The sequence below is a fragment of the Acinonyx jubatus genome, chromosome E4 (assembly GCF_027475565.1).
Source record: "Acinonyx jubatus isolate Ajub_Pintada_27869175 chromosome E4, VMU_Ajub_asm_v1.0, whole genome shotgun sequence".
NCBI lineage: Eukaryota > Metazoa > Chordata > Mammalia > Carnivora > Felidae > Acinonyx > Acinonyx jubatus.
In genome coordinates this window covers 43970755-43991412 of record NC_069395.1, presented here as the reverse complement: position 1 = coordinate 43991412, position 20658 = coordinate 43970755, and the positions used below count along the sequence as shown (strand labels likewise).

The following is a 20658-nucleotide window of genomic DNA, read 5'->3' as shown; positions in this document are numbered from 1 at the left end:
CAGAACCCGCAGGAAGCTGCCAGCACCTTGGCCTCCTAGGGGACGCTGTGGGTGCAGCAGGCAGTTAGGGCGATGCTTTGAAACCAGACATTTTTAGCACGAAGTGAGCACTTTGAGTAATCTGTCAGCTCTTTCTCTCTCCCTCCCACCGGGACCCGGATCTTTAGAACCTGTCGGACTGGACGGGAGAATTCTGAGGGTCGTGTGGAGCTCGTTCACTACCAGGTAGACACAGGCAGTGTTACGTCACAGCTGAAACCCACCTGCGCGGCCAGCTGGCCAGGGAGGAAGGCACAGGTGCAGGTGAACGCTGGCAGCGCTCCAAGCATGCCCTCTGGGGCCCTTCCGCTACCTCACACACAGGCGCCTGGCACGGTGGAAAGTGCCTGTGCCCAAGGACCAGGACACCTGCGTTTCCGCCTGCCCTTCTTCCGGGCTCCGTGAATCCGAGCCAGTCACCCAGTCTCCCAGCTTAGAAAGAAGAAACAGGGATGCCCGCTCCCTCCCCCTTCTCCGCACCGTCTCCAAGAACATAGAAACGACCCGACCTGGCGTGCTTCCTGCTTCTGAAGGAGTGGCTGTGCGCTTTTAACGGGTTTTACCATCATCTGTGTGAACACAGCAAGGATGTGAGAGAGAAAGCCATTCTCCTGGCTCAGATGCAGCCTTTCTTCCATTACTCCTATAGACGCCTCCGCTGTGGGAGTTACTTCAAAGCAAGGGTGACAGAATGTCTAGCTTCTGCCCCAGCCACCCGGGGCTCACGCAGCTTAGGCCTGTCAGGCCAGCCCGTCCTCCTGGTCAGCTCTGAAGCCCGCTGAGGTCACGGTTCCAGCTGCTACAGCCGTGGGGTTTTACCTCCAGATAATCCCTCATTCACCGTACCGTGTTCAGCACATAATAAAGGATGGGTGTATGAATTTAATTGCCAGAATTTTAGAGCTAAAATAATTAATAATAATAGCAGTAAACCTGCTATGTGTGCCAAGCATGATCCTGAGCACATCTCACTTCGTTCCCACAACAACCCTGGGAGGCACATGCTACAATTATTCTCTGTGAAGAGGAGCAAACAGACTCAGACAAATTCAACAACTTTCTCTCCATCACCAGATCATAAGCGGCAGAGCTAGGACTCAGGTCCAAGTGGTTTTGACTCCAGAAATTAGATCTTGGACCACATCCTAGGAACTTCCTCCTATTATATGCTCCTCGAATACAATATGCTCCTATACATAATACACTCATGTTATTTTTAAGTATTTAAAAATTTTTTTTAAGTTCATTCATTCATTTTGAGAGAGAGAGAGAGAGAAAGCACAAGAGGGGGAGGGGCAGAGAGAGAGGGGGAGAGAGAAAATGCCAAGCAGGTTCTGAGTATGGAGCCTGATGTGGGGCTCAAACCCATAAACCGTGAGATCTTGACCTGAGCTGAAGTCCGAGGCTTAACAGACTGAGCCACCCAGGTGCCCCTGTGCTCGTATTATTGGTGCAGAACCTGAGACCAGGGAAGTACTTTGCCAAGGTCTCCCGGTTAATAGCAGAACTGATGGGCCTGGTCCTGCGCTCGTGGCCCCTGTCCTGGGGTGCCTGCCCTACATCACGCGACCAGCCCGTGACCTGATTCCAGGCTTGCCTCCAAGGGCAGCTGCTCACGGCAGCTCCAGGTCAGACAGTGGCCTCGGCACTGTTGTTTCTGTTGCCCACAACCAGCCAGGGAAATTTGTTCCTGCCGGGCCAGGGCGCTAGGGAGGTGGGGACGGCTTGATTTTCGTGCCTCCCACCCCCTGCCGCCCAGCAAGGGCTGCCTCTCACTGGGGCCTCTGCGGAGGTCAGGGGCAGGCCAAGGAGACCTGGTCTGGGTCCTGCCCACATTGAGGAAGGCACTGTTGATGTGGTCAGCCCCGTTCTCTGTCGCAAATCCAGCGACAGCAGCCCGTACACCTTGAGCCAGTGAGCACGGAGCCAATGCAACAAAGCCAAAGGGCAGTGCCAGGAGCAGCATTAGAAAAGCCATCTGGCTTAATGGGTGGTTTCTTTCTTCTGTTTTCCAAAGTGTGTGGGGAGGGCAGCGGCCGGGGGAGACTAAGAAGGCCGCAAAACCAAGAGCTAAGTTGGACTCCAAAGAAGCTGAAGGAGAAAGTTCCGGGAAGGAGGGTGATGTCCTGGGCCGTGGAAGGGGGTCCCGGGAGCTGTGCCTGGCCTGACGGTGGGGAGCAGGGAAGGAGCAGTGCTCCAAATCAGCTCCGGAGACTCAGGGGCGGCGAGGGTGAGGGCTCCGCTGGGAAGTGACAAGCTGCTTGTCAGAAAGGTGGGAGTTGAATGCAGGTAACAGAGAAGAAAATCCCTGTGGCTTCCTGAGACTGTGGATTGGGGGAGGGGACAGGGGTGCTGGCATGCACACGCCACGGGGTGCCACTCACACTGAGCACTAGGAGATACTGGGGCTTGGGCTTGGCAAAGAACTAGAGCAGGCCAAAAGGGACCAGCAAGCCTTTTTGTCCCAGTGAGATGGGTCAGGAAAGGGAGGAGGCAGACACCTATCCTGTCCCACATTTGCTCCTCTGTGCCCTGGACTGTGTTTCCTCTCTCTCTGTCCTGCAGATATGATTCAGCTATCAAAGACCTTAAAGAGGCCTTGACTCAGCTTCGAGGGAATCAGCTGATAGACTACAAGATTCTGGGGCTGCAGTTCAAGCTGTTTGCCTGTGAGGTAAGGAGGAAGGGCCCAGCCTGGGCAGGAGTGCACGGTGGCTGAGGGACAGCAGACAGTTCTGATCCACAGCGATCTGCTGAAACCCCTGGGGGCTTGGAAAAGCCTCCTGTGCCTCGGGACTCCGATTTCCCCTTAAGAAAAGACCCGGATTGGGGCATCTGGGGTGCTCAGTGGGTTAAGTGTCTGACTTCAGCTCAGGTCATGATCTCATGGTTTGCAGGTTTGAGCCCCTGAGTCGGGCTCTGTGCTGACAGCTCAGAGCCCGGAGCCTGCTTCGGATTCTGTGTCTCCCTCTCTCTCTGCCCCTCCCCACTCACACTCTGGTCTCTCTCTCAAAAATAAAATAAACATTAAAAAAAAACAAGTAGAAGAAGAAAGAAAGAAAAGCCTCGGATTGATACCTTCAGGCTCATCCTGGAGTCTCTGGTTATTGAAGCATGCATTTTCTTAACGAGGCTCAAAGGACCGTGCAGAAATGAGCCTGCTGGGCTCTCTGAAGGGAGGCTGGACCCGAGTGTGCTGGCCTGTGAAAGTATTCATAATAATTTTCATAATTCAGGTTGACAAGCTATTTGCTTAGCATTATACTAACAAATCCAAAATCATGGGTTTGCTATCCACGCAGGACCTGCCGTAACCTCGCTCTGTTCCCAAGTTACAGACCACGCTCTTTGCTATTAATGGTTCAGGCCCCATGTACTTGGTCGATACCCAGAGAAAGAGTGAGGATAATTTGGCACAAATCTGTCCTCCCTAGTTCAAAGAACAGCTCAAAGCACAAATTGAGGGAAGGTTTCCATAGAAGGAGAACCTATTTTCTGTGTTACCAGAGGGAGAAACATCACTGGCTCTGACTTCACGGCCTCGTGTGCTTTCTCCAACCAACCCTCCCCACCCCTCTCCTAAACTCCAAATACACAGCACCAGCTTTAAAACCTAAAATCCCTGCACTTATCAGATCTTTATTTAGAAGAATTGCTGATAAAAAAAATCCCCTTGCTTTAGTCTCTTGGGAGAAGCCAAGCGTTCTCAGGGTTGCTCGGGGCTAATAATAGAGGCCACAGCTGCCCAGGCCCCTGGGGACATGTGCCCCCATCCTGCCCGGCAGCAGGCTAACAGCTTCTCATAGTCTAGGAAAACGAGGCTTTGGAAATTTCAGAGAACTGGTTCGCATTCAGCCAGCTTCTAGAGTCAGGTTTCTGAACCAGGCCACTACTGATGCCTTGGGGCAGGTACTGCTTTGTTGTAGGGGACTGTCCTGGGCACTGGGGTTGGTTTAGCAGTACACTAGCCTCTAGCCATCAGATCCCAATAGCCCCACCCCTCCCGGCCACAGGACAACCTAAAATATCTCTAGACATTTCTAATCACCACCCCCCCCAAACCCCTGCCCAGGGAGAACCACTTGTACAGATTAAACGGTTGGAAGACCAAGTGGCTCTAGAAAAAGGGATCATAAAACATTGGCATCAAAGCAGAATTCTATGGGAGGAATGTCCCCCTGTAATTGGATCTGAAATGACCAAGGGGCAGGAAATACTGGCTGTGGGGGCCTCTTTGCAGGTGAAGCTGGAGTTTTCAGGGTCTAAGGCCCTTATTTATGCCACAGGGGACCGTCCCGTCATTTTCCTACCTATAAGGCCACCCCTTCTCTTCCCACCAGGGTAGAATCCTGGCTTCTGCAAAATCACACCATTCTTTTTGAAGAGTCTCAGGTTTTTCCAGTCATGGAGTGACAAAAACCTGTTGTGGGAAAAGGTCTTAAGAAGAAGGTCGCAGAGAGCCAAATAGGACTTTTTAAGCAGACTTGAGTTCTCCTTGCTTCCTGCGCACATGGCCAGCACTGGGCTGGGCCAATCGAGCGTGCATGAAGGCAACAGTTCATGGAGGCTGAGAAATAACCTGGGAAGGGAATCTAAATCTTTGCTTCTGGGCTTACTCCTGGTCCCATCACCCCGCACCAGCCACTAACTCCATGGAAACACAATCCTGCCACCCGTCTGTACTTGCCTTGATAAACCGTTCTTTTTATCTGGATGAGGCCCTGCACCAAATTGGGGATGTGGGTGGCAGACTGTTACAGAGAGGAAGTACATTGGTTATCCATTGATGAATACCAAATTGCTCTGAAATGCAGTGGCTTGAAACAATACCATTTATTATCTCTCAATTTCTGGGGTTAGGAATCCAAGAGTGGTGTAGCTGGATGGTTCTGGCTCAGAGGCTCTCAAGAGGTTGCAGTCAAGATGTTGGCCAACACTGCCATCATCTGAAAGCTTGACTGGGGCCCAAGGGTCTACCTTCTAAGCTGATTTATGTGTCTAGCAAGTTAGTGTTACTTGTCGGTAGGAGGCCTCAGGTCTTTGCTCATGAAACTCTCCGTCACACTGTCTGAGTCTTGTCAGAACATGGCAGCTGGCTTCCCCCAGAGAAAGAAGTGATCTGAGAGAAATTAATATGGAGGGTCAATGTCTTTTATAACATAGTTTCAAATGCCACACCCCCTCGTTCCATAATATCCTATTGGCTATACACGTCAGCTACATTGGTTGTGGGAGGAAACAAGAGGGTGAGGGCCAAGAAGTGAGAATCACTGGGGGCCATCTTGGAAGCTGGCTACCATTAAAAGCAAAGACTTTGGAATCAGGTAGATAGGGATCAAATCCCAGCCCAACACTTACTCATTGTACAATTTTAGGTTAAGTTATATGTCATTTCTGAGCCTCAGGCTCCTTATCATCTGTAAAGAAGGACTGAGTACTTACCTCATCCACATTCATTAATAAACCCATGTATTTTTGTACACATTTCTAGTGCCTGCTAGTGTTGGGCATAGAGGTCCAGTGGTCCACAAGACAAGGTGTTAGCACCGGGGAGCTCATGGTCATGTGTAATCTGAGGTGGTGAGGTGGGGACAAGAGAATTGTAGTGGAAAAACTGTAGACTCACAGAAGTGAGGCCACAGCTCATATGGTGGTTTGTGTGGCTTAGAGATAATGTAGACAAAAAGGCCCACAATGGGTGGTCAGTAGGTGGCATCAGTGATGATGATGATGGCAAGGAGAATGACAGTGACACTGCCTCCAACAGGCAGCACCGATTCCCAGGAGCACAAAGTCCTTCCTAGTTTTAGCCTCTGATTATAAACACAAAGAATCCCCAGATGGCATCAGTCTGCAAAACTCAGCCCTGTGGTCTTCCCCTAAAGCATGCAGGCATTGTTACTTTCCCTGAGAAGGCAGGCAGGACTTGGGGGGATGAAAGCCCTCCTTTGCTCAGCCTTCCATCAAGCCCCAACATAGCACAGCAAGTAGTAGTCATAGTAGGAGTAAATGTTTGTCGAATACCCACCATGCGCCAAGCAATTGCAGCAGAGCTTTCTATGAATTATTCATTTATTTCTTACAACAGTCTGGAAGCAGCCACAGTCACTGTCACCAATTTACAGTGAAGCTGAGGCTACATACCAGAAACAGCCCTGGGGTACCTGTGCCCTTAACCCCTGCACCTCACTGCCTCTACATGTTAGAGAAGGCCAGCCAACGCCTCTCTACTAGGCCTCAGTTGACCAACCGTAACCTCTGCTCTGAGGCTCTGGCAAACCACCTCCACCCCACCCGGGGCATCAGGCTGTGACTCTTATAACTGACATCCGAACAAAGCTCCTGGCTGCTCAGCTCATTCTCCACACCTGGTGTCGGGTACCGTAAGACCTTGCTGCACCGTCCTGAAAATGAAGGAAAGTTAACCCGCATTATTAGTTGCCATCTTGATCTTCTTCCGCTCCCTGTTGCTTTTCCAACTTTGCTTGAGGGTCTTTTCCCTTCATTCATCAAGTGGTTGTGTTATCTTGCTGATGCATCCAAAAAAGATTTGATCGTGTGCGTAAGTTGAAGGCATAATAATAAAACAAACACTCTTGAACCTACCACCCAACTCAAGACCTGGGAAATCATGATTATTGGTGAATGTGTTGTTCCCGCTTGTCCCCAGTAAAGCGCTGCCTGGGGTTTGTGCTGAGTCTCTTTCCAGCTCTACTGCACTTTTCTCCATGGAGTTTCCTCCTGCCCCGATGACTATACCACAGTCTTGTTCTGTTTCAGGCAGGGTTCTGCTGGTGCCGGTGCAGGATGATGCATCTGGAACCTTCTCTCTCCCTACCCTGCACCTGTTCAGCCTTTTAGCCTAGGCTCAGAGGCAGGAGGAGCTGGACTGGGAGGCCACAGGCATGGATTTTATTCCCCGCTCTTCAAAGGGCCTTGAGCACATCGCTCTTCTCGCTACTAAAGCAACACCATAGTTTTTGTTCCCTCCTGACCTATTTGATTGTTGAAAGAACAATGCACATGATGTTGGATTTATGCATTAAGTGATGTTTTCTTAATACCGTCCTTGGACCGGGCATGACTTGGTAACAAGATTGATCGCGTTATATTTTAGATATTCCCAGGAAAGCTGAGAAAGGGCGGCATGCCTCCAGGCAACATTCCAGAAGCTACAGGCAAGCTCTTCCCTGGTGCCTAGATTTGGAGCAGCCTCAAGTTTTGTGTTATGGTCTGTGCTTTTCTAGGTGTTATATAATGTTGCTTTCATGTATGCCAAGAAGGAGGAGTGGAAAAAGGCTGAGGAACATTTAGCTTTGGCCATGAGCATGAAGTCTGAGCCGAGACATTCTAAAATTGACAAAGCCATGGAATGTGTTTGGGTAAGTACATGGATGATGCGGGATGGCAAGAGGATTTTCACTGGACTTGTATTTGTTTCAGTGGACACGTGGATTGAGGAACCATAGAAGTGGCGCTTTTACCTTCTCTGAGCTCTGGGTTACACTGATCTTGGGGTACAATTCCATGTAGGATCTTGAACCTGGCAGCGAGCGCTGAGAAGCTGAAGCTTGAAGCTGGGGATGGCAGAGCCCTGCCTCCAGCCACCCTCTGGGGGCGTGGGGGGTCTGGGGTGGCACCAGGGGGACTGGGGACTGGAGGCTGGACCCGAGCACAGGAGGCCAGAGGCTGTGCTCACCTCTGAGTCCTCACAGCCAGGCACACGATGGCCCTCAAAAAAACGCATTGATTCTGTGAACAAATAGTGAAAATGATCCATGGTTTGTCAGAGCACATTGGGATAAAACAAGTCTTAAATCAGATTTTTAAAAAAACATCAAGGAGAAGGGGGCTCGAGTCAGTCTTTCTATGCCTGTCCAGGTCAGCAGCCACCAGTCCCAAGGGAGTCCTGTCATGGGCCTTGCTTGGGCCCTGGGCCACCTTGTGGTTGTGGCATCCCCTGTGCTCAGTGACAGCCCCACCCAAGCCACAGAGAGTGGGAGAGGGGCAGCCCCCTAGGGAAAAAGTGTGCTGAGCAGATAACACAGCCAGATGTCCACACAGCCTCTCGGGGTAAGGCAATATAGAAACCAACTGTTCCTACCTTAGATACTCCGAAATAATAACAAGTTCAGTCTTGACACATTAAAAAAAAAAAATACTTTTGTGAGGTTATCTCAGTGAATCTTTGCGTCTGTTCAGTGAGGGAGGCAGGACAAGCATCATTACCCCTGTTTCCCAGATAAGGAAATACCGTGCTGTGTTCTAGAAACAGAAGCTGTATGAGCCTGTGGTGATCCCTGTGGGCAGGCTGTTTCGACCAAACGAGAGGCAAGTGGCTCAGCTGGCCAAGAAGGATTACCTCGGCAAGGCGACAGTAAGTAGGCTCACTCAGCTTCCCCTGGGTCTTCTATGGGATGGGCCGTGCATGGACCAGGGTGGGACAGACTCCTGGGACGAGGGCACCCCCCTGGTGCTCTCCGTGGCCAGCAGGCAGCTAGAGACTGCTTCCGGTGTGGAGGTCTTGCAGAAAGGCAGGCAAACGCTTCTAGCTTCTTGTCTGCAAGTTCCTCTCATCCTGCCCTTCCAGCCTGACCCTGGGTGGGAGCCACAGGCTTAATCACAGTGTGTGCGGCTTGGGGGCTGAGCCAGTGGAAAGAAAACACAGCTATGAGGCCCTCAGTCAATGTGGAGGGAACATGTTAGTGAAACGGACCAGCATGGCATCCTCTTGGCTTAGTGCTCTTGATATCTCCACTTCTACAGCTCTATGGTTATGCTCCTTTGTAAACTGGGCTCCTTTAAATCCAGGTCTTAAACCCTCTCAGAAATGAGCCCGAGTGAGCCAGCAGTCCCCTTCCAGACCTGTACTTGGCTTTGACTTATCTGTAGGGCTAACGCTGCCCGACTGGGTAGCTGGTTCTGGCAGAGCAGCAGAGCTCAGGGGCGCCTGGGTCAGTGGAACCACCCCTCAGCCCATCGGTGGATGAATGCATAGGCAACATGTGATATAGACATACAATGGAATAGCCATAGAAAGGAATGAAGTACAGATATAAGTCATAGCATGGGTGAAATGTGAAAACATCACGCTATGTGAAAGAAGCCAGACACAAAAGCCACATGTTGCATAATTACCTTTATATGAACCATCTAGAATGGGTAAACGTACACAAATAGAAAGCAATTTGGTGATTGCCAGGTACTAGCTAGAGAAGGACGTGCACTAACCACTTTGTGGGTGTGGCGTTTTTTGGGGGGTGAGGAAAATGACTGGGAACTAGGTAGAGGTGGTGGCTGTATAGGATTGTGAGTGTCCTAAATGCTACTGCATTGTCCACTTTAAAATGGTTCATTTTAGGGGCACCCGGGTGGCTCAGTTAGTTGAGTGTCTGACTTTGGCTCAGGTCATGATCCCACAGTTCACAAGTTCAAGCCCCGCATTGGGCTCTGTGCTGACAGCTCAGAGCCTGGAGCCTGCTTCAGATTCTGTCTGTCTGTCTGTCTGTCTGTCTCTCTGCCCCCTCCCCCGACTTGCTTGTGCTCTGTCTCTCTCTCTCTCTCTGTCTCTCTGTCAAAAATAAATCAACATTAACAAAATGATAAATAAATAAATAATAAAATAAATGGTCAATTTGATATTATGTGAATTTCACCTCAATTAAAAAAAGAGAGCTAGAGTGAGAGCCTGTTGGGTCAGCAGGGCTGGGAAGGCACTAGTTACTTCAGTTTCTGGAACTTCTCACTCAGAGGGTCAACAATCCAACCCTTAGCCACTATCCACTCTGGGACCAGGCTCCGGTGAGAATGGATCCAGGAGGGATCTCGGGGAGAACCATGAGGCATGGGGAGACAGTGCTGGCAGGGCCCTTACACCTTCCTCCCTCGATTGCAGGTGGTGGCATCTGTGGTGGATCAAGACAGTTTCTCGGGGTTTGCCCCTCTGCAGCCACAGGTGAGGCAGCCCTGTCCTCCTCCCTGGATCCGGGTCTCCAGGACTCTCTGGAAACATTCAGCTGGGGAGAGTATTTGTGCTGAACTGCCTCATGTTAAGGGCTCCTTCAACTGACCTTTCATTGCTGCTGACGGTGTCTGCCTGGCCATTCTCGGTCACGGGTTCCATGACTGTGAGGAGAATGAGGCAGTTTTAGGCTTAACCTCAAGTTCCCAGAAACCACCCCTCCTGCTTCCCCCCAGTCCCAGTCTTCACTTCCCTGTGTTCTAAGAGAGCCTCTGTTGACAGTCTCTCCTGAAGCCTGGACTATTCTCTCAGGAAATTGAAAGGCAGGCTATAGAAGGCTTTTTGACGATGCCTCTTCTCAGACGCAGGGCCTAGTAGGGGACTCCGTGGGGCTTGGGGTCTGAGGCTGTGGGCTGGTCCCGCTCCATGCATCTGCCTATGTGCAGAGGATTCCCTCAGGAATGTGATGGGTGCCGGGAGGGAGCCGTTTTTCTGACCAATCTGGGCTCAGAGAGATGGCTCTGAGCGGACTGGATGACGTAAGGAGTCTAGAAATGTGAAGGCATTTCCATCCTTGTGAAGCGAAGAAGGGAAGACAGGCTGAGGAACACCTGAGCTGTTGCACTAGAGCCTGCTGGGCAGCACTAGCACAGGGAAGGGTTTCTGAGTGTGACAGCCACACTCCAGGCTTCACACACCTGGTCACTTGGACAGCAGCACCGACAGCCTACTGGGATCAGAATGACGGCCGCTAGCCCAGGATGTGACCAACGCTGGGGCTCTGGAGGGTGAGATGAGCAAAGGAGGCTAGAGAGATTCAGGATCCTTTGATTTGTTCCTTCACAAAGAAAGCCCCTGTGGAGGCCCCCTGGGCGTCAGAGCAGCAGAGACACCACAAGGAGGAAGAAGCCGGATCAGTGGGCTCCATGGTATTCAGTGTAGAACAGGGAACACGTTGAAAGGAGATTCCTGCCTGGTCAGTGGGTTCTGAGTTGATTTTAAATACCCACAAGTGTCACGTGATATAGCAGACATTAATTATAGAACAGAGCTTTTGGAAACTTTCCTAGGAAAGGGACCGAGCTCAAGGTCAAAAGCACCCCTCGTGACGCCATGTTGCTCTGGGACAGCTAAAATTCTCCAGAAACCAGGACTGGCTCAAGAGAAATTGCTGTGCTAGTGAAACTGTACCCAGGGGCTGGGGGGAGGGGTGATTTTCCAGTGTTTAGTCAAAGTACACTGTGCCTGTTCCCTAGACAGTGTTCTGAGCCAGCTAGAAATGCATTCTTTGATTTTCTGGTGTGGAAGAAGGCTCAAATTACCATTAATGGTCTGTTCTCGCCCCCACTCCTTCCCTTACTATCCTTCCCTTCTTCATTTCTCCTGAATGTTCCACAGGCAGCTGAACCTCCACCCAGACCCAAAACCCCAGAGATCTTCAGGTAAGTTAGATTTAGATCAGTGTGCAGACTATCTGAGCTCCAAGCCTGAACTGATGGCAATGAAAAGAGTGAAGAAGATGAAGCCGGGGTCAGGGTCTAAATCCTGCAGAACTTAGCCTAGTACGTGGGCTCTTTCTGTTTTCCGGGTTAGAACGGAGTGATGTAGGGGGGATGGGAGTCTTGGACTGTGGTAGGGTTGACCACAGGGGTCTGGCTACAGCTACATGGTGTCCCTGTGCCCCCAGGTCAACGTGCACAGCCACCCACATAGCGAGGGTCATTGCTGAAGGGTGGCAGTCTGTGGAACATGTCCCTCCGGGGCCAGAACACTGACCAAAGGTTGGGGAGCCATTTTGCACCGGCAGCAGCCTCCTCAGAAGAGGCGGAGGCCATGGGGCGCCTGGGTGGCATAGTCGGTTAAGCGTCCGACTTCAGCTCAGGTCACGATCTCACGGTCCGTGAGTTCGAGCCCCGTGTTGGGCTCTGGGCTGATGGCCCAGAGCCTGGAGGCTGCTTCCGATTCTGTGTCTCCCTCTCTCTCTGCCCCTCCCCCGTTCATACTCTGTCTCTCTCTCTGTCTCAAAAATAAATAAATGTTAAAAAAAAAAATTAAGAAAAAAAAAGAAGAGGCGGAGGCCAGGGCTTTCGGGAGTCGGGCGAGCAGAGCGGGAAGCTAGGTAGTGTGTCCTTTCCCGAGTGGGCGTTTTTCACTCCCTATGGGCACGTGGTCTCTGGAGAAGAGGAACAACTCAAGAAAAAGGAGCCATTCTTCTATAAGATGAGAAGCCAAGAATGACACAACTTACAGCTTTCTGAGGAATTTCCTCTAAGTAAGGAAGCAAGCCCGGCTCCCCTCCGCAATAAAGAAGGTGTTTTTGTGTTTTTTTTTTTAAATGAAAAAAAGTACAACAGCAACTATAAAAATGAGGGGGCTGATGAACTCATTGCTAACTCTGCCTGCTGGAGGAGTCTGTCTCCCCTACATAAATAGCCCACTGTTTGGAAGCAGGAAACAGGGCTGAGGGGAAGGGGACAGAGGGGGAGCGAGAGGGAGCCACCAGCCAGAGCAGGTACATCACACAGCCCTGAAGCCAGTCCCGATGTCACACATTCCGAAGTGGTACAGACGGCACTCCCAGGGCCTCCGAGAGCAAAGTAGGTCTTGAAGAGATGGTAAAGGGACAGTGACATTGCCTAGCACACCACTGGGTGGTCTCGGGACACCTTTACACGTTCCCCACCCCCCGGAGCTTGGTTTCCTGCTCTTCATTTCCTTCCGGCTGTGTGCCTGGCCCACTGGCTGTGGCTCCGGGGGACTTGGCCTCCCTCCTCCCCACCCCCCTTTCTCACCCAGCTATCCCTCACGTGCCCTCTGATTTGCGTGCTCCCCTTGTCACACTAGCCCTGTCTACCCCAGCCCAGACCAGAGGTCTGGCCAAGCACACCCGGGAAGCTTCCTTCTCGGAAGGGAAGGGAGGGCAAGGAGAGCAATGCCTGGCTGTCTTGCATTGTCTTTTGTCTTTCATTGCTGTCCCACTGCCTCTAGGGTTATGGAGCGGGTTCACATGCAGTTTCCTGCCCTGTCCTGCTCAGGGTCCCAGAGGCAATAGATGTGGAGCTCGAGGGTGCCTGGAGCATGTCTCCCGGCCCCATGTCCATTGTTGCTTGTCCCATAGAGCCGTGGGCGGGATGCAGTCCAGGCTGGATAGAGGACAGCATCTCACGTCTACCCCTGCAGGGCTCTGGAAGGGGAAGCCCACCGCGTGCTGTTTGGGTTTGTGCCTGAGACCGCAGAAGAGCTGCAGGTCATGCCAGGGAACATCGTTTTTGTCTTGAAGAAGGGCAATGATAACTGGGCTACGGTCATGTTCAACGGACAGGTATTCAGAGGACCCGGGGTGGTTCCTTTGGCCATGGGATCCTGGCAGCCAATGGCGGAGATTTCTGAGGTGTCTGCTACCTCATTTGCTGACCAGCTACCTTCTTTTGCCCGTATACCCATCCCTCCCCCGCATCTCTGGGCCCTGTGGCGATATGGGTGCTATGGGTGCCGATGAGCACACCCTTTTCCCCCTTTCTGATTTTGTGATGTTGCACCACAGAAGGGGCTCGTTCCCTGCAACTACCTTGAACCACTTGAGCTGCGGATCCATGCTCAGCAGCAGCCCCAGGTAACGTAGTGCCAAGGCCGGATCTGTTTTCCACCCCCCACCCCCACCCCCACCCCCCCGCCCCCGACCTCTGCCCCACGACTGACAGGCCTCTCTGTGGAGGGGGGGAAGGGCGGTGTGACAAAAGCTCTGTCCTTATTTACTCACTAGCACCGAGTCCACCTTGGGTTGGTGCCAGCGGCCCAGAGCTGGACCCTGGGGTGAAGGAAGGAAAACACCCAGATGTGCTAAGTGGGACCCATTGTGCCCACCCACCTCTCTCCTCCTGGTCACGGGTGACTTGAGACCCAAAGCCTGTAGTATATGAAGGTTAGGTCTTCCCGGAAAAGTTCTCTTCACCTGGAGGAACAGTCAATGCGTTGGCTGGGGAAATCCCATTAAACAAGAAAAATCTGTTTTAGAGCATGAACTCATGGCATCAGAGATTGGGCCTTGCCAGCTTTCCCCTTCACTCCTCAAAGGCCTGCCCTTCTGCTAGGCCTGGTGAGTGGTCTTTGTTGGGTCTACTGTGCAGATGTCTGACAGCGGGGAACCTGTCTCTCTCTAGACTGTGCAACTGATTGTCCTCTGTGGGCTTGGCCCTCCCTGGTCAGAGTTACTATACCCAGATGGCTTGAAATGTTTTAAATGCCACACAAATGAGAAATGGACCTTCTCCTTTGAAGGAGCAAGATGTGGAGTGCGAGGGGGAGCTAACACAAGACTCGGGGGCCTCCCTCATGTCCAGTGGATTTCCAATGTGTTTGGGCAGTGAGGGTCTCTTAGGAGGGGGTCAGGGTTCTCCTTTCTACCTTTTCCACCAGGCCAACCCCGCCTCCCCTTTAACCAGCACTTTCCTTAGTCTCCCTGACTGTTACCACCCCTCCAACTTTTAGGAAGCCATTTACATCTGGCTCCTTTCCATTTGGCCTCCCCCTGTCCCACTCCTAACTAAGAACTTTGTCTGAATGAAGGCTCTCACCCTCTCTGTCACCTCCAGGAGGAAGCCTCCCCAGATTCTGATATCCCAGCTCCTCCCAGTTCTGATGCTCCCGGAAGACCCCAGTTGCCACCAGGTTAGTGTCCTTGGAACAACATCCTTGGCCCGGGTGCAGGAATGCTCCAGACTACTTCCTGACAGAGTTGTTCTCCCAGGCTTCTGGGAGATTCTGGTTTCTTCTCCTCCCAATATGCCACTCAGCTTATGAACACATAGCCCCAGGGGCCCTCTCTCCTGCACCACCCACCCAACCAAAACATAGCAAACAGATGTCCTAGAACACCCATGGGGCTTGGACAAATGTAGCTGGTTTCTGGGGGGCAGTGGAGTGTCCAACTCAAATAGTCACCGGACTCCTCAGTCATTAGGTACTGAAACCATGTCCCAAGAGAGAAGGTTGGAGTTATTACACGCATTTCCTTGGAAGGGGATGGAGAGGTTTTTTTCAAATGTCCAAGGTCTATCTGGAAAAGAAACTGCTTTGCAGAGCCCTGAGGCATAGACAAAGAGCTAAGGGCAGATCGAAAGGGCCTTCTCCGGATTTATAGAGAGTGGTGCCTGGGGAAGGAGCTTTTGGTCACTAATAGAGTTTAAGCATTAAGCATTCTGGAGAAGGGTTTGGTAGAGATGCATGAATAGATGGTTTGTCCAGATCCTGGATGGATGGGTGTTATGCCCGCCACATCACCAGGACCCCTTCAGGTGCTCCCCACACTTCCAACTTTATTTTGAAAAACGTCAAAGCTACAGATCAAAAGTTGAAAAGTGTAGCACGATAAACACCAGAATACCTTTCACCTAAATTCACCAATTGTTAACGTTTTGTACCGTGTACTTGCTTCGCTCCCCCCCCCCCCCCCCCCCCCCCGCCGAGACGCTTGAAAGGAAGTTACAGACTCATGGCATTTCACCCTACACTGGAGCATTAGCTCTACTCTTCTGCATAAGCGCAGCACAATCATTATGTCAAGGACATTGAACATTAACATAATATTATAGTGTATATTTTGTATTAAAATTTCTCTAATTACCCCTCAGATCACCCTCAGTTTTTTTGTTTTTATCTTTTCTGTCTAGGGGCCCAACAAGGATCACAGATTAAGTTTTTTTTAATGTTTATTTTTGAGAGAGAGAGAGCACGCGAGCGAGCGTGAGTGGGGGAGGGGCAGCGAGTGAGGGAGACCAAGAATCCAAAATAGCTCCTGGCTCTGAGCTGTCAGCACAGAGCCCCACGTGGGACTCGAACTCACAAACCATGAAATCATGACCTAAGCCGAAGTTGGACGCTTAGCCAACTGAGCCACCCAGGCGCCCCAAGGATCACATATTAACCTAGAAAGATTTTATGAATATAGATTCCTAGGCCTTGGATTCTGATTTTTTAGGCCTAGAATTGGACCTGAGAATCTGTATTTCCAGAAAAAAAAAAACCTTCCAAGGAATTCTAGTGGTTAGCTGGGTTTGAGATCAGTGGTTTTGATCATGTGCTCTTTCTAGTGAATATCTTCATGCAGATTTCTCTTATATAAATTATGTGCATATTGCTTCATTAATATATTATGCACCTTAGGAAACATACACAAAAATAAAGGACAAGGTAAAAATAAGTGGTTCTAACGTTCCTCCTCGTGGCCCCTGGCTCATCTTGCACTCCCTGCTTTCTATGAGTCCAGAGCCCACTGGTTTAACTGGACTTTGGGTCCCTGCTAACCCCATGCATTGCTGGGGACGTGCGGGTCCTCCAACACTTGCCTGTATGCTCCCCGCAGGCAGGGACTGGGTTCATTTGTGTGTTTGGGCTTCGTCTTGCCCATTTCCCTGCAGTGGGATTCCCCCACCGTTTATTAGGGTGAAGCATCACCCCGGAGTTCAAGGTAAGAAGCTGGTGTCCTGTTCTAAGAGGGTTCCCTTCTGTGTAAGTCAGGGGCTGGCCCAGAGTGTTCATTCACCATCTTCTTTTGTTTTACTTACCTTCTCCATTTAGGTCAAAAAGGAAAAGAAGAGTCCAAGGTAACCGTTTCTCCTTGCACTATTTCAAATGCTAGAGAAAGAAAAAGCTTAAGCTATCCACCATAAGCCTGTCTCCCTGGATTATAGAAAGAGTCCCAAAGGAAGGGTGGGTGAGCTAACACCACACGCCATCCTTGGGCTAGGCACCCCTCGACAACCTTCCCCGCCCAGTGGACGCATTTCCTACTGGCCTTCAGCCCATGGGCCAGATCTTCTGGCCCGGAGGAATTCCCATTCAGGCCGGAGGGGTCTAGGGACTCTCTGAAAGTCCTCCCGCGGCTGTCGAGCCGGTGAGCTATTGGCCTCTCCCCACCACACCGAGTACTCCCCCTGAGCACACTCAGGACAGGCCTCGGACGCTCAGGAGTTCTCGTTGCTTCCTCTCCCCTCAGGAAGTAAAGCTCAGCATTCCCATGCCCTACACGCTCAAGGTGCACTTCAAGTACACGGTGGTCATGGAGACGCAGCCCGGGCTCCCCTACAGCCAGGTCCGGGACATGGTGTCTAAGAAACTGGAGCTCCTGCCGGAGCACACTCGGCTGAGGTGGGTCCACCCGCAGAGAGGGTGCAGCCGGGGGCCTGGCATGGGCCTGGAGGAGAGAAGAGAATTTGCACTGCTGTTCTCCGACATGGTTCTCACTCCTGTCTCCCCAGCTACCGGCCTCGGGACAGCAATGAGCTGGTGCCCCTCTCGGAAGAGAACATGAAGGCTGCCTGGGCCCAGGTGAAAAACTACAGCCTGACTGTGTGGTGTGAGAACACAGTGGTGAGTGCGGCGAGCCCAAGGGCACCTGAGGTCATGTCTGTACTGGGCCACTTCCTCAAGGACAGTCCACATGCCGACACTTACCGAGCGCTTCGGTGAGCCGGGCACTGTGCCTGGTGTTGAGGTTAGGGTGGCTAACACCTCTGCCTCCCTTTCACCTGGGGCTAGGGGCCCCGGATGCAGCCAGGAGAGGAGTCCCTACGGGAGAAGAGCAGGCCCAAGAATGCCCAGGAAGCCTCTCAGTCCTCTCTGCCAGCACCTGTAAATGAGCCAACGTTTAGGCCCATCACTCTCAAGCAAGGTGGGAATAAAACCCTAACTGAGGCTGAGCTCCTAGCCATTCTCCACGTCAAGTTTCCACGGGAAGAGCACTTGAGGCTGGAAGGTAATAGAGAGCATTTAGTTCACAAAGAGAGGACTTGGATAAACGTCCTACTAATAGGAAGCTTCTATTAGGAACTAACCATGTGCCATACGGTGTGCTAAGTGCACGCTGCGTATCCATCCTTACAGTCCCCGAAACTCTCGGAGGAACCGTCATCCCATCTTATAATGGAGGAGACAAGGCAAAGAGAGGTAACCTTGACCAAGAGTACCGCCCATCAGTAGAGGAGCAAGGGCTCGGTGGGTGGTTTGACTCCAGGGCCTGCCTACATTCTTGGACACCTTTCTAGACCTCAGGGCCTAGAAAAGACTTAGCTGGAGTTAGGAGCAAAGTTAGAGGCTAGAAGTAGTGGCTACAAGTTAACACTCTTGACCATCCCTTTGTCTCCGGGAGGGAAAAGTTGCCATTTCTTCTTGTTGTTGATGTTAATTCCTTCCCACAACCATGGCCCCTGAAAAGCATCCATCAACATACCTGTCAATGTACCAACACACTTTTTTTTTGGTCTTTTATGTCATTTCATGTAAGTGGATGGTACAGTACATATATATTCCTACGAATATATATACTGTATGTATACATTTTTGTTTTATCACCCATTTCAATATATACTCTTCCATTTTTATATATACTTTTTTGTTGTAATAGTCCATTTTTTAAATGTTTGTTTTTGACAGAAAGAGTGTGTGTGTGTGAGTGTGTGCGCATGCACACAGGTAGGGTAGAGGCAGAGGAAGATGGGGGAAAGAGGATCCAAAGCGAACCTCAGTGCTGACAACAGACAATCCAATGCAGGATTCGAACCCACAAACCATGAAATCATGACCCGGGCCAAAATCAGATGCTTAACCCACTGAGCCACCCAGACGCCCCATAATAGTCCCTTTCTTTTGATTGCTGATGGTATTGCTAAAAGGTATTCCATAGTATGAATACTACAATTTGTTTATTGATTCACCTCTTCGTGGATATTTGGATTGTTTCCAGCATTTGTCTATTTATTCTTCAACAAACATTTGCTGAACACTTCTGCTCTCCCTAGGCACTGGAGGTATAAAAACTATTAAGGCATGGGATGCTTGGGTGGCTCAGCCGGTTAAGCATCTTACTCCTTGATTTCTGCTCATGTCGTGATTTCACGATTCGTGAGTTACAGCCCTGGGTCGGGCTCTGTGCTGACAGCATGGAGCCTGCTTGGGATTCTCTCTCTCCCTCTCTCTGCCCCTCCCCTGCTTGCTCATGCACATACACACACACACACACTCACACTCTCTCTCTCTCTCTCTCTCTCTCTCTCTCTCTCTCTCTCTCAAAATAAATAGACTTAAAAAGAAAACTAGTAAGACATAGGCTCTTCTTGGGGGAAAATGCAGGGCATGTGTTAAGTAAACTGACAGAAATGCACGAATGGCGTACCGTTTTATAAGCACACGGGAAGCACTCTCACCCAAACATGTTGAAGGAAGGTGGGACAAGTCAGTAGTCTTCCTAGAGAAAATGATGCTGAAATCATCTGGAGGCTTAGCCTTAAAGTGGTAAATAGCAATTAGCAAGGTGGAGGAAGTTAGGGCACCTTATACAGATGGAAGGGCAGAGGGAAGACCCTAAGAGTCGGCAGTGGGTGAAGGGGGGGCTCGGTGTTACTGGACACAACAGGGCGAGTGCTGGGAGACAGGTTGGCAAGGCAACAGGGCCACATGACGGAAAGCCTTGCACGCTGCTGCACTAGGATGAGGTTGTGAGCAGGGGAGAAAGTAGGATGAATGACTGCTTGGGATGGAGGATTCTGGGGCATACGAGTAAAGCAGGGGGCTCTGTGAGGCTGGCCGGCCAGTGGACTTCCTCTGAGTACTCAGCTCCCCATGCATAGCCCTGACACTGGGGAGTCCTAACATAGTCAAGGAGACTCCCGTCTCCACTGACCAAAGCCATGGTCCTTCTGACACCTTCAGTTCCCCCCCGGCCACCGCCCCCACTAGCCCCGACTCCCCTGTTTCCTGCTTTAGCATTTTTTTTAAAGTTTATTTACTTTTTGATAGAGACAGAGAGCGCACAAGCGGGGCGGGTCAGAGAGTGAGGGAGAGAGAACCCCAAGCAGGCTCCACGCTGCCAGGGCGCAGAGCCCGAAGTGGGGCTTGAACCCACTAAACCGTGAGATCACGACCTGAGCCAAAATCAAGAGTTGGAAGCTTAACTGCCTGAGCCACCCAGGAGCTCCTGCTTTAGCATTTTTAGATGGCGGCATCTGCAGTTACAGCAGTAGGCAGTACAAAATTCAACAGGTCATGTGTGAACCCTTCGGAGAGCTACTGTTTTTCACCTACCATTGGATTTTGAGACTATGGAAATGACCACACTGGCCAAGCTATTCCAGACCCCCCAGGCCTTGGGGCCCTGTGAGGGGAGTCCCTCCTCCACACCCTCATCCCCACAGCTGGGCAGGGGTTTCTGCTTAGTCATGGAAGGGTCTCTTTGGTAGGTTCTCACTGAAATCAAAGACGCATGTTTGCTGAGAAAGAAAAATGAGTAGGAGAGGAGGAGGCAAAGAAGGTGTGCCTGGAGGAAAGCCCTGTAGCTCTAGCCCCAGGCTGGTGGTATCTAAGAGCTCAGAAAATTGCCTTCAGGAAGTAGGGCCACTGGAGTAGCCTGGCTGGTGCCTCTGGCTGAGAGGCCGGGAGCCGGGACCCTGGGCAGGGGTGGGCGAGTGCTGGCGCAAGGGGTTCCCTTGGAAGTTTGAAAGGTCATCCTAGGTTTTCAATTGTCCGTCTTGGGACTAATCCCTTCGGTATCGTCTTGAAAGGATTCTGCCTAGGAGCTGTGCCCTAAATGTGGCTTACTCCACTTCAAAGGTTTTTTTTTTAATTATTGTCGATTTTTGTCCTTTGAAGAGAGCTCCAGTCTCATT

The 20658-nt window shown here is 51.1% G+C and overlaps 1 protein-coding gene across 3 annotated transcripts in view; it reads left to right on the top strand.

Moving 5' to 3' along the window:
• Nucleotides 1-20658, top strand: part of NCF2 (neutrophil cytosolic factor 2) — a 33341-nt gene that overhangs the window by 7632 nt on the left and 5051 nt on the right. For 2 of the 3 annotated variants that reach the window (XM_027074380.2, XM_053209491.1), the window contains exons 3-13: nucleotides 2605-2713; nucleotides 7287-7421; nucleotides 8309-8416; nucleotides 9935-9994; nucleotides 11399-11442; nucleotides 13181-13322; nucleotides 13545-13613; nucleotides 14593-14668; nucleotides 16577-16602; nucleotides 16995-17146; nucleotides 17257-17368. In XM_027074380.2, coding sequence (XP_026930181.1) covers nucleotides 2605-2713; nucleotides 7287-7421; nucleotides 8309-8416; nucleotides 9935-9994; nucleotides 11399-11442; nucleotides 13181-13322; nucleotides 13545-13613; nucleotides 14593-14668; nucleotides 16577-16602; nucleotides 16995-17146; nucleotides 17257-17368 — 1033 coding nt within the window. Of the gene's footprint in view, nucleotides 1-2604; nucleotides 2714-7286; nucleotides 7422-8308; nucleotides 8417-9934; nucleotides 9995-11398; nucleotides 11443-13180; nucleotides 13323-13544; nucleotides 13614-14592; nucleotides 14669-16576; nucleotides 16603-16994; nucleotides 17147-17256; nucleotides 17369-17881; nucleotides 19061-20658 lie in introns of those variants that run through there. The other variant, XM_053209490.1, reaches the window with a different exon arrangement.